A 13,457-nucleotide genomic window follows, 5' to 3' on the forward strand; every position below is an offset into this window, starting at 1 on the left:
CGTCGCAAGACTTCCCAAGACGTCGTACAAACACACAAGTTTACCACCAGAGTGGTTATAAAGTGCTACAAAGTCATTGTTTTGGCGTGGCCGACACAAAACCCTGATCTCAGTCCTACAGAGAATCTGTGGGCAGAGCTGAAAAGGCGTGGGCGAGCGACGCGGCCGGTCTACAAACCTGACCCAGTTCTACCGGTTCTGTCAGGAGGAATGGGCAAAAACTCCAGCAAACCGCAGTGAGACGCTTATGGAAGGAAACCCAAAGTAATACCTGATATTTCCTTTTGTCTGGGACAGGATGACAGAATTCCTCATTACGACATTTTGTTGGAATGGAACCAACAAAGTAAATAAATTATGAATATCTTGAGGGGAAAAACTGAGTGTATATGAAACAGACATTATGTTAAGATCAGGCAGGTAACTTAACCAAATAAAGTCATATTCATTCACATCCTGGTGAGTCTTATTTGACTAAAAACGCCTTTTGAAAATAACAACATTTAAACAGGTAAAGCATTTTCCATTAGGTCCTCATTTCTGTTTAAAAATAGTTTAATTGGTCTGATTTAATGTTCTAATCTTAAATGTTGTGTTAGAAAATCATCATGATTAAGAGACATAAAGGTATTCAGATTAACATGTTTCTACGTTGGGGTGCAGTTAATTAAATTCAGCTTTTATCAACTAAGAGTAAACTTTTCATAACATATCTATTGATCATCAAAATGCAAACTACCTGCCGCAAAAAGCAACTGAGGGAAGTCCTGGAACTGTCTGTGCATTCAGCTACAGAGGATGGTTTCCTAAGTCATTTGTTTGCTGGTGTGAATATTTAACCATCTGGTTCTAAACCCAGCTGTCCCGTGTACTGAACCGGGTCAGCAGTAGTTCACACTTTACATTCAGGCGCAACTCAAAACCACATCATTTGCGAACCTCACAGCTCAGATGAGGAAAATAATGTCAGAATTTCTCTGGATTTCTCTGGATGTAATTAAAGGACGATTCCCTCATTAGGGCATTTTGTCCTTCCGCTGCAACAGCAAAGTGACATAACAACAAGACAGGAAGTGGAAGACGAGTCCGAAACGACCTCAAGATTCCTCCGCTTCGAATAGACTCGATAACCCCCAGGGTTTGCTTTGTGTGGACAGGCTACCGCATTGAGTTTCTATGTTCAAACACTTCTTTGGACCAAGGATAATAACGGGAATGTCACAGAACTTCCCCTTCATTAGAAAAGCTCCTACAAGCAAGATGAAACCAAAAAAATCGCTTCAAAAAAACAAAAACTGGTCGTCTTGAGACCTATTAAAGGATCRTATAAGGTTCTACCTTGACCGAGACATGTAATCAGCAGATTTTAGATGGTCATGTCTCCAGTCCGCCGTTACGATCCATGGCTCTCCAAGCCTAATGTTGCCTCCATGGAGCCATAGATGCGCATCTGAACATGGTGATGACAACTGCAATCCAATATTTTTGAGCACCTTTAATTTATAGCCAGAAACCAAATAGTCAGAAGATATTAATATGTTAACTGGCAACATGGCTTTGATCGGCTCTGGTGTCACATRATATAATATATGAGGACTTCCTGTTATCAGCCGCCCAATATGAATACCTGAAAAGAACAGTTCGTGATCTCTGATACGTYCTCATCTACCCAAGAAATAAACAAAGTGTAAACACTTACACACATAGTAAATAATTTCTAAGCAAGTTCTCTGCAGGGAGTTAAAAAGCCCAACCCAGAAAACAACAACTTAATGAGTTGGACGAGTAATTACGGCGAAGTATGGCAACTCAAAGRTAAAGGTTGTTAAAGTTAAATCAACTAGAGTTGAACATTACCATTTAAACAGGCAACATACATGAYATGCTATCAATGGCTCCCAACCAGTCTTCATGTTTTAGATGCTCAGCTCCAGCAGGGCTGATTAAAGTGACAGCAGGACCTCCTCTGCAGGCCAACTACTGCTGCTGAAGCCAGTTAATAGCCCAGTTATTTAAGCAATAAGGAGACACATAAAACRGGCAGRACTGGAGRTCCAGAGGAAAACCACTGTATTAAATCATTGCTGAAACTACCATAGTGAYATAGGTTGTTAGGWACCCAATTGTCRTCAGTCTTCTCTGTCTTTTCCATCATCGCAATGTCCTAAACCAATCCTCAAGGACCAGTATCGACATATACTGTAGTACTATATAGTATAATTTAGTAATATACAACAATGMATGTTTGAGGCCTAGTCCATACACAGCCAGAKATCTGAATACATGGGCTTTGGATTTTCATTCACCAGAACGATCAGTTTAATATCACTAAAAACAATTATTTCTAAAAATTCTGACCAATGTGGAGAGTTCAGAAAACTCCATGTTSGAGATTTAGGGTCCCACGCATTACAGCCTGCGACARATTATCCACCARTATGTCTTTGATTTGACATGATCGACATTGTCTTCTGTTGTATTAACTTTATGTTCTCATCTGTTYACACAAACAAACCTCCGGGTGTCATATTTAAATCCTAACAGGAAGTCATGGTTGTTTTGATGCAATCTGATTGGCTAACATAGGCTGTAGCTTTGCTCTTCACTGCCCCCTGTGGTTTTGGCATGTTAAAAACAATGCCTGGAATATATRTAACATAAATATATGTTACGTTTTCAGCTGCTGTGGTTCTCTTTCTCATTGCACCGAGTCAAACGAACCAAATCCTCAGAGCAAGTTGTTCCCCTCCTCGCCTGTGAGGGCGCTGCACCAAGAACCACTGAAGGACACAACATGAAAACCTCAGACAAAGACACTGAGTGCAATTTCCTCCTTGACCAAATGTAAACAGAAATGGWGTGGCGTCAGATTTTAGCAGTTGTGAAATTTCTCTTTTGCCTTTGGCAAAAGACCACGAGCCATTTCTACCGCTAACGCTATACTAGCATGTTAATTTTGGTTGTATTTACCCAGAATGCCCTGCGTTGTAATACACTTCCTTCTCTTGAAGCGGTCTCTAGTCCTCTTAGCACATATGCATTCAAACCGGAACAGTGTTCACTTCAGCCAAACCGAGACCGAGGTTTGTAGGCAGAACAGAGGTCACATCAGAGTCTGATACACATTCACACCTCCAGAAACGAAACGGACTTTTTAGGAAAACTAACTASAGCTTAACTAAAGCTGACTTTTTTTTGTTCCCAAACTTAGATCACAACTCCAAACTGCATGTACCCTGCCTCAGCACACCTGATTTAAATGAGTGACTCTTCAACAGGCTACTCCAGATGGCATTTGGGTCGGGTGTGTTGGAGTGGTTTTCCTTAACCCTGCTCCATGTTTCAGGKGTGTTTCTGCTCCAATCCACCTGATCCTAATGACTGCATGGCATCCAGCTGCAGAAACCTGGTAATCAGCTACTGATGTAAGTCAGTTGTGCAGCAGCACCTAAAAAACGTGCAGGACCAGAGTTGAGAGACGCTGATCTAAACAACRCAGARCCCAGGCATGATATTGGTGTCATTTAAAAAGTGGTAAACCTGTCATTTAAAGTGCTAACAGAACAATTTAGAGTGAGGGCTGCACAGTGGCGCAGTTGGTAGAGCTGTTGCCTTGCAGCAAGAAGGTTCTGGGTTCAATTCCCGGCATAAAACGGGAATCTTTCTGCATGGAGTTTGCATGTTCTCCCTGTGCATGCGTGGGTTTTCTCCGGGTACTCCRGTTTCCTCCCACAGTCCAAAAAAAACATGACTGTCAGGTTAAYTGGCCTCTCTAAATTGCCCCTAGGTGTGAGTGTGAGTGTGTGTGTGCATGGTTGTGTGTCTCTGTGTGTCTCTGTGTTGCCCTGCGACAGACTGGCGACCTGTCCAGGTGACCCCGCCTCTCGCCCGAAACGTTAGCTGGAGATGGGCACCAGCAACCCTCCCGACCCCACTGAGGGACAAGGGTGCAAGAAAATGGATGGATGGATGGAACAATTTAGAGTGACAATAGAAAGACAAAGTTTGAATTTCCAAGTCAAGTCAGTGCATTGGGATATCAGCCAGAAAATAACTTAGTTTCAGTTTCCATGTGGATCATGTTGATATCTGAATGAATCACGTTCAAACCAGATGAGCCCATAAATATGTTATTCAATAACATTTATGTTACATGCRCATCCAACTGACTTACTTCTCAAATAAAGGCTTTAATAGAGAAAAAAAATATCAAGTTTCACAAAATGTGAAATTTGGCTGTGAAAAAAAGTCAACAAATTAAAAAAACGTGTTACTTTTGAAATTAAGTGGGGGCAATTAATTTTAATGGCAGCTGCTGTAGTTCCAGCCAATCAGTTATTATACAGCTGCAGCACAGTGKGTTTTACAGGCATCACGGCCAAACATATCGCAAATGATTAAACTWGTAAACAAACACACATTTTATATGTGTGATATATAGAAATTATACATTTTATTCTAAATAACTAACAATACAACAGACATTCCTAAACATTGATATACAARGTGATAAAAATATTTTTAAAAAGTGAAATAAATTATTGAGCAGGTTTTTGCTGAAATTGACAAAACCACAAATAAAATATTTCCTCATATATTAGTTATTTAACAATTAAAATAGACACGGAACAATACAAAGGGGATAATTATTCTACCAGCCAATCTGAATATCTGCCTGTTTGATTAGATTTTTTAAAAGCCCTTGAGCAAGGCTGTTCCTGCAGGTTTGGTGCTTCTGCACACCTGGTTTAAATAAATGGCTCATTAACGGGATTCTGCAGAACTGGAGGAGGAGACAGAACCATTTGGATCATCTTCCTGCAGATGGCAGAGGAAGAGACATCTGCAGGACATTGAACAACTACTTACGATGAACATGAAAATGAGTGATTAATTTATTTGTTTCTCTTAAATTGAAATATTTTAAGTCATTTTATATTTTGCAAGTCAACCTCCAGACTGGACCCAGCCGCATGAAGGAAAACCAAACTGATACCACAAATCTCAGCCCAATCTGTCCGACTAGCAGAAGCGGGTTCAGAGGACCCCATGCAGGAGAAAACGAGCTGTACTGACCCTGGATACGGTGAGGTCGGTCATCAGCTGCTCAAAGGCCCGCGTCTCCTCTGCTTGCTTCTGGTTGTGCAGCGCGATCTTCTCGCTGAACTTCCTGGGGTTGGAGCCACCTGTGCCCGCGGAGCCGGACATTGTGCGGGCCGCAGTTTAAAAACTTTAACGGGGGATAGAAAAGTGGAAGACCGTTGTGGAGATGAGGGGGGCGGCTGTTTTATCTTCCAAAACCTCTCTGAGACCGCAGCTGCAGACCCATTAGTGTCCCTAGAAACACTCCGCACATGAGCGGCAGTACCAAGTTGCCGCAAACTGACTCCGTTCGCCTGGTCGTGCTAACGCGGCTAAGCTAACGTTAAGCTGTCATAAAAGTTATCTCCCGATTACTTGTAACGGAATAAATTAAAACTCTGCTGCTGTTTTAATGTTTGGAAATTATTCACACTTGGTTTCGAGAATAAATTGATAACAAACACGGCAACTTATCTGCGTATTTAACTTCATATTAGCGCATTTGAACAAACTACTTGTTTGAATGTTAGGATAACGTTAGCATGTTGCTAACACAACACAACTGAACGAACAGCGGCAGCTAACCCCTTTAGCTAAGCTGCTGACCGGACCATGTCTGTAATTTTTAACAACGTATCCTTTTGTTGTCTTCCTTTGCTAAAAAAAAAAAAAAAAAACCTCAAGTTTTTAACCTCTTCGGCTAAAATGCTGCGACAAAACAGCGACGCTGAAACTGTTTCAACAAGTGTCCGTTGGTCCCGCATTCATTGACTTGATACAATTTCCACTTTATTTCCCCTAAAGTGAGAATAATTAGCTCCCAAACTGTCCGTGTGCGACACAATCCACGCTGGTAGTTGGGATAGATATATCACGGCTCTCCACAGAAGAGGCGAGTCCCGAGTTAATCCACGGACAGCGCAGAGATCTCAGACAAACTCCGGTCCGACGACTCCATGAAGATAAACAAAGCAGCGCGGACGGAAACGCTGGTCTTTTCCTCGCCAATATCACACTTTTTGAGGTGGTTATTTTCCAAAAACGGCACAGATGTTATTTAGTTCATGAGTCCAGGAATGACAGAGCTAGAAAACGGCGGTGAGATCCACAGGCTTGTTATCCCCCATACTGCTGCTGCCTACGAGAAAAACATTACCTTGTTAAACTCTGTCGACGCTGCCGGTGGCCACAAGAGGGAGACAAAGTCACCTTCACGATGCTGCCTTGGATGATTAACCATTTCATTCTGGGATCCAAAAATTGTTTTTCCTCTTTTCAGTCTCGTCCTTTGGCATAAAACATTTTTTTTTCCAACATGTACTTTTAAAATAAATGTTTACATGCAATTAAAAATAACGATTTATCAACTTGCTCCTGTCCCATTAACTCCTCAGACCCCCCTCCCTGACAATGTGTTTTATTAAACATTTGACATTAAAACAAAATAAATGTACTTTTAAAAAGCATATAAATAAAGCCCTGTAGATTACAGTAAATAAGATTATCCTGAGCAAGCATGTGGACATAGTGCGAAGGAACCGCTACCTTTTAGCCCAGTTCAGTATGTGCCTCAACCTGTCAGCCAGAAAGATGCAAACTATTAATAGGCACTATCACCAGCTTTATTCTAATTTGAATATAAATATTAGCTCTACTACCCTATCTGCAAAGCACGTCAGCCTTATAAAATAGATGGTCAATCTGCAAAAAATCTTCCTTTGGTTACAAAACTAAAGCCTAAAATAGATAAAAATTTTAGAGCAAAAAAATTATGTCCACTTTAAAGGACAGGAAATTAAATAAAAGTAATTCAAGTTAAGTAATTAGTTGTTAGAAGATGGTAGTGTACGCCATAATACAATGAAGTGAGGCATTAAAATCCACACCTAAACTCCTTTTGAGCTGTCCATGATGCATTAATAACCAGGTTTAGTCTGAATACCTGCAACATTTCCTCTTTTGATTGCTCCTCTTATTGTCCGTATTTCCTGATTCACTTTTCTTGCTTCTGTCTTTTGTAATTATCAGATCTTCAAAATCCACCTTCCAGACATCAAGTTATTAAATCAGCCTGAACACAGATGTTTCTCCCATCCCAATCAAGCCAAAGTATTTAAGTTTTTCAAAACAGACTCACTAAATGCAGATCTATTTCAGGTCCAAACTGTGATTATAGCTACATGGAGAATCACTACATCAACCTATTTGTAAGATTGTTGCTGTGTGGAACCGAGATGAGACATTTTGGACCTCAGACTGGTTTTACTGAACGTTTTAGACATAGACTTGCTTTCCGGTCTCCTGGACAGACACACAAGACGTCTTTATTGTTGGGGTTGCTGCAGTACTGCAGCGACCGTTTATATGGGGTGAGAAGATGAATGAATTATCCTAAAATTAGGACTCTGAGCAGAAAACAGACTAGGCAATCCAAGAGAATCTTCGTTTGCAATGTGGGAGAAAGTCAAGAGTACTCTGAGAAAACCCAGGCATGCACAGGGAGAACATGCAGAAAGACCCCCGCTGCAGTTTGAACCCAGGGGCTCCTTCCTGCAAGGCAACAGTGGTACCAGCTGCAACTCATTATTAATATTATCCAATAATCACAGATCTAGAAACCTACCTCAGGAACAACCACAATGCATTGAAAGAGCTTTATTCTAAAACAGGTAGAGTACATCACAGTCTGGGCCGCAGACAACTTTACACAGACTGAAAATTTAACATCCAGATAACCGAGTCCACACAGAGTCCGAGTTTCAGGCGAAATCAAATGATCGCCGAGGGAAACTGGATGGTGTACAGCGCCATCTGCTGGACTCCTCCTCCCCACATTTTATCAATGTAATACTGAACATCCTTGAGCTCATGCAAGAGATCCGTCTCAGGCTTAGCAAACATAAGCTATCGTTTAATGGAAACCGACGACATATAAAATATAAATAAAGACAACTTTGATGCATTTTTCATTTAAAATACAACAGRGTCTTTGCAAATCAGCAGACATGTCTTCACTGCAGCAATCACAGACCTGCTTTAATCAGAAGATAAATGGACTAAAGTGGATATATATTCAAATATATAAAATAATGTGTCAAAAAGCTGATTGACGAGTCCATCTGAGCAAAGGTTTGGACTCCGCCTGCTTCAAGAAACATGGAAAAACACTAAGAGGTCAGATTAGTGCCAATATTTACTGTCCATACATCTAAAAAAAAGAAATATTTAGATTTTCCTCATCAAATATTCACCACTTTTGTACAGTTTGAGGTGAATGTCATATCCAAAACTGGAGCTAATTTATCATTTCCCTTCAAAACATATTTGTGTTATGAGCAGCAGGAAGAGCTCGGTGCAGATRAAAGCCTGGGCTTCAAAATGCTGCCATGTATTTTTCTACTGATGCTCAATGAATCTGGACTGAGAAGGTAAACTGACAGCTGGGAAAAAAACMTCTTTACATAAAATAATCTCAATAACAAATCAAAGCCCGTGTACAAGATATTCAGAATAATTCAAGCAAAAAATACAAATCTGACTTTGCTGCAGCTATGCAATGAGATGCATGAGAAACTTGGACAAAAGAGCGCATGGAGACGCACCTGATATATTTATAAAAAAAAACAAAAAACTAATGCACAGAAATTTGCATAGGCAGAAATGAGAGGTGCAGTGAGAGCAGGCGTTAAGGCAGCCGCCAGGTTCTGTCTCATTTCAGTGTCTGTAGCTCTTTGCTCCTTTTCTTTTCTTTCTATTTCCCGTAGAATTTCTTGTTGAGCAGGAAGATGAGCAGGTTGACGTTGACGGTGGCTTTGTCGAAGAGCTTCATCACCGCCACGCCTTCGTACTGCAGCTGGAGGAGATCCTGGGAGACGGAGACAAAAAAACATTCAAAAAATGGAAAACGTTCACAGGGTTTCATCAGCACACATCAAATGTATGCAATAATTCCCGTCTATATGCAATATTCTGACATCCRGACCAGATTCTGAGTGATTCTCGTCTTTATTGCTCGGAATGGTTCACAGTTTGTCCACATGCTTTACGAGATCTGACCCCATTTTCCTGATTTCCAAATTGGCAAAGCTCTGATCTTTGACCCGTCATGCAGAGAAAACGATCAGCAGATTGCTCCTGGACTTTGTCTCAGGATTTCTTTGRAGGTTTGACTTTCATCGTGATGCGTCACTAACAGCTGCTAACACAAAAAGACACCGACTTCACATCTGCAGAGAGATTTGGCATTAAAAAAAAATCCATATCCAATTTTAATAGATTTTTTTCTCACTTTCTTTTCTAAGAAAGAAATTACAAATTGCGGAAAATATTTTCAGAAAGTGKTTTTTATTTACAGGGCTGCACAGTGGCGCAGTTGGTAGAGCTGTTGCCTTGCAGCAAGAAGGTTCTGGGTTCGATTCCCGGCCTGGGGTCTTTCTGCATGGAGTCTCCATGTTCTCCCTGTGCATGGTGGGTTTTCTCCAGGTACTCCGGTTTCCTCCCACAGTCCAAAAACATGACTGTTAGGTTAACTGGCCTCTCCAAATTGCCCCTAGGTGTGAGTGTGTGTGTGCATGGTTGTGTGTCCTGTGTGTCTCTGTGTTGCCCTGTGACAGACTGGCGACCTGTCCAGGTGACCCTGCCTCTCGCCCGAAACGATAGCTGGAGATGGGCACCAGCACCTCCTGACCCCACTGAGGGACAAGGGTGTTAGAAAATGGATGGATGGATGGTTTTTATTTACATCCCTTCTTTGAGTTTCTCAACTGAGATATGGGGATTTYTGTTTAAATACTAGAATATAGTCAATGTTAGCAGAAAACGATGCAACTTTACCAGAAAAAAAATAAGAAAAAAGTTTTCATTAAACAGAAATCTTGTGTAAAGTTATCTGGACCTGATGTGAGCAGCTCAGTCTGTGTTGCTCTTTCTTCTAAACAGACACAGATGTTTACACGACTGAGTCAAGCTACTGCTAAAAATAACTTGTTAAAAGAYGAAGTATTGGTAAAACCTAAACCACAAGATGCTCAGCATTCCTCCATTGTTATTTTTCATGTTGGATTTTTAAATAAAATTACTTTTATTATCCTAACATTACAACTTTATTCTACAATAACATGAATTTATTCTACTAGTTAAAATGGTTAAATAAAACTGTAGCTTGGCCTAAATATTTGACTGTTAACCTGAATTTAAAGTCCAAATAAATAGAAGCTGTAAAGCAAGAAGGCTGACATGCTCAACTATGAAAATCCAAAAAGTGCATTGGATAAAAAATAAAATCCAGATTTTTGATCAATGTAATCCTCCAAAAGCAAAAATCTGATTAATCTATAAAACAGATTCATCTGTAGCCCCCGACATGAAGCTGGATGGTCGTTTTGGRTCATATCACCATGAGCTAAATTAGTTTTCAGGCTTCTGCTTTAGGAATCTGCTTCAGATTGTTCTGTTCAACAAACATTCACCACCMAAACCGGATCAGGAGAGTTCGTAAAACACGGCGGAGTCGCTGCCAAGCCTCCTGCCAAGTTTGCTGAAATGCGGAGCAGTACCTGATATTCTAATGACACCGTCTCCAAATGCACGCCCATGAACTTGGCCTTCACGTCGAACACGCCAACCGTCTCGGAGGGAGAGATCTCAAAGATCGCATTCTTATATCTGCAATGGGGGAAACAGATTCACTCATGAGGAATCTGATAGAAAACGCAGCGAAGTCCTSCGCCGYTTAAAAGCGGCGTCAGTTGACCAAAAGGYTGATTCACTGGACTCACTGGTTGGGCTGCAGATCATCTATTGAGATCAGAACTCCCTTCTCCTTCAGCCGAGCTGCTGTGTATTTCTGGGCAACCTGCTTACTCTTCTTGGCCTTGTTGTCGCCTGGTTTCCTTGACAACCTGAGAGGAAAACATGAAGAAAGCTTTCAGAACAAAGTTTATAAGAGGTTTTTTGGGCATTTGGTGAGATTCCTGTAGATTTTGTGTTTGACACACATCCTTATTCTGCTACTGGCTTTGTTGTAAAAGTCTCACATGAAAAAACGTTTTAGAGTTAATCAAAAAACAGCATTACACCTGATGGCCACTAGGAGGCAAAAACAACACGCATTTATGCAGAACTTAATTAGGAGTTTAAACCCTATTTGTCTGAAAATAAGTGTCTCTTTTGACCTTCCATAATGGCTCTTAACGCTGGAGAAACATTAAAAAGAACTAGCAAATATTTTTCCACATAACCTCAAAAAAAGGCATAAAACTGGGGTGTCCAAAGCGTGGCCTGGGGGCCATTTTCGGCCCTCAGAAGGATTCTGTGCGGTTCCCAACCTCAAAGTTTTCATATTGTAGAGCAAGATTTTACATAACATCTTTAAAAAAAAAACATCTGAGGTACCAAAAACTAGATTCCCTTTTATTAATGTTTCTACTAGCTTTGGAGTAAAACCACAAACAAACTGTGGGCCTGTCTGTCTTATTACGCAGTTTTAACAAATCTTTTTCTGTTTTGCATCTACAATGATTTCAAGTTTTACTATACTGAGCAGATAAACTTTAAAAAGGAGCAGAGTGGTTGTTTTAAAGTCTTTTTCGGCCTCCAAAGTGCTTTTGGCCCTCATGGCCGGAGGTTTGGCATTAAGGAGGATCAGCTGGAGGACCCCGGTGTGGCGCCTACTTACTTGCCCTTGCTGGCCAGGTTGTCCATGCACGTCTTGATGTACTGGTTGTAGGAATCGATCTGCATGTTGTAGAAGGTGGTTTTTGAATTCAGGCCCGAGTTGGTCTGCTGAAGCTTCACCAGCTCGGCTTTCCTGCGCTGCCGATACCGTCTCTGGTTCCTGATGTCCTGCAGCACACACACACACACATCACATTAACACACACACACATTAAAACGAGGGTAACAATGTGACTCTGGTATTTAGGCATTTCATTGTAGTTTAGTTTTATTTCATTGTGACTTTCTGCTTCTGTAATCCAGTTAGTTTTAATTAGTTTTTAGAGTGTTTTCTCTCTTTCTGCCAAAAACTGAAAGTTAAAAATCTTCACTCTGGTGTTTTGGTCTCAACTCGTCTTTCTCTCATGGAAAATTTTGCTTATAATGAATAAAGAAGTCTCTGTATTTGTTGTTTCTGTTTTTTTATTTTGTATATTTGAGAGTGTTAAATGTTTATTAGAGTTTATTGATTGATGTATTAATATTGACAGGCCCTTTTGCTAGTTTTTGTAGGTTAAATGTTTCTTCATTAGTTATAGTAGCAGGTTGTTTTTTTTAAATTATGGTTAATATTTAGATGCAGAGTTAAAAAAGTTTTACGTATTGTACAGTGATTATGTTTACATTGATTGGGTAATGAATACTCAACCAAATGTATTTATTAAATTACTGTTGAAGAACCGACTGACTCTGGTGTTTTCTCCCAATGTTTTCTGCCGCCATTTTGGAGACTAAACTTAAACTGCTTGTGTGGGGGGGAAAAATTTAAATCAATCAAACATCAGTTCAAAAGATCAATAAGTAGATTAAAACACTAAAACAAATGATTTTATAGCTATAATTTCAGTAGATTTTAGTCTTACAAAAAGCACAATATAGTTTCTCCACCCATTCATTATCATTTTTATTTATTTCAGAAAACAAAATGTTTAATTTCAGTTTCCATTATTTTGTCAGTTTTAGTGAACTACACTAACCTTGACTGAAACTGAGGCGGCTGTTTTTTAAACCCCACAGATAAAAGCGTTTATTTGTCCAACCTTGGCGATGTCGTTGATGAGGTCCTGGTAGCGGTTCTCCGGGTGGACCTTCCCGAGCTCGGCCAGCCGCTGCAGGTTGCTCTTGATTTTGTCCTTTTTGCCCTGCAGGGTCAGGCTGTCGTCCACCACCGGCTTCACCTGCTTCATCTTCTCTGGGGTCTTTGCATCCCTGATGGCTCTCCTCTGCATGGCGCGCTGGTACTCTGCCTCCTGAGAGCACAAAAACAACCTGGTTGCAACTTTTGGGCTTTTAAGGCCTGAAAACACGACGTGCAAATAACTGTTAGAAATCTTTGGGATTTGTTCATTAATGAGGGGAAAGTTGAAGAGGTACTACAGGAAGGCCTTCCCAGAAGCTGATTTATCCATTTCGGAACCAGGTTAGATGTGTGTTTTGGATCGTTTTCCTGTTGGGACAGAACCGCACAGCATTCTGGGGGATGTAGGCAGAGGAAAGGCTGTAGACGCTCAACCTCTCAGTCAGGCAAGCTAGGTGGGAGGAACCAACTAACTCATTCGCTCTTTAGTCACCTAGCAACAACCTGTTGAGTAACTTCTGGTTACCTAGCAACAACCTGTTGAGTAATTTCTGGTCACCTATCAACGACCTGTAGAGTAACT

General features: G+C 40.7%; 2 protein-coding genes across 2 annotated transcripts in view; both read right to left on the reverse strand.

The window, feature by feature from the left end:
- The window catches only part of crtc3 (CREB regulated transcription coactivator 3), a 44,465-nt gene extending 38,189 nt beyond the window's left edge, over positions 1-6,276 (reverse strand). Inside the window, exon 1 of the mRNA XM_017304040.1 lies at positions 5,077-6,276. Within this exon, the coding sequence (XP_017159529.1) occupies positions 5,077-5,208 (132 nt within the window). The 5' untranslated portion in view covers positions 5,209-6,276. The remainder of the gene's footprint in view (positions 1-5,076) is intronic.
- Positions 6,277-7,721: 1,445 nt separating this feature from the next.
- iqgap1 (IQ motif containing GTPase activating protein 1) overlaps positions 7,722-13,457 on the reverse strand; it is a 44,266-nt gene continuing 38,530 nt past the window's right edge. Inside the window, exons 31-35 of the mRNA XM_008406051.1 lie at positions 12,837-13,046; positions 11,759-11,925; positions 10,860-10,982; positions 10,638-10,746; positions 7,722-8,947 (exon numbers count right to left, since the gene is read on the reverse strand). Of these exons, the coding sequence (XP_008404273.1) occupies positions 8,834-8,947; positions 10,638-10,746; positions 10,860-10,982; positions 11,759-11,925; positions 12,837-13,046 (723 nt within the window). The 3' untranslated portion in view covers positions 7,722-8,833. The remainder of the gene's footprint in view (positions 8,948-10,637; positions 10,747-10,859; positions 10,983-11,758; positions 11,926-12,836; positions 13,047-13,457) is intronic.

Source organism: Poecilia reticulata, linkage group LG3 (genome assembly GCF_000633615.1).
Source record: "Poecilia reticulata strain Guanapo linkage group LG3, Guppy_female_1.0+MT, whole genome shotgun sequence".
NCBI lineage: Eukaryota > Metazoa > Chordata > Actinopteri > Cyprinodontiformes > Poeciliidae > Poecilia > Poecilia reticulata.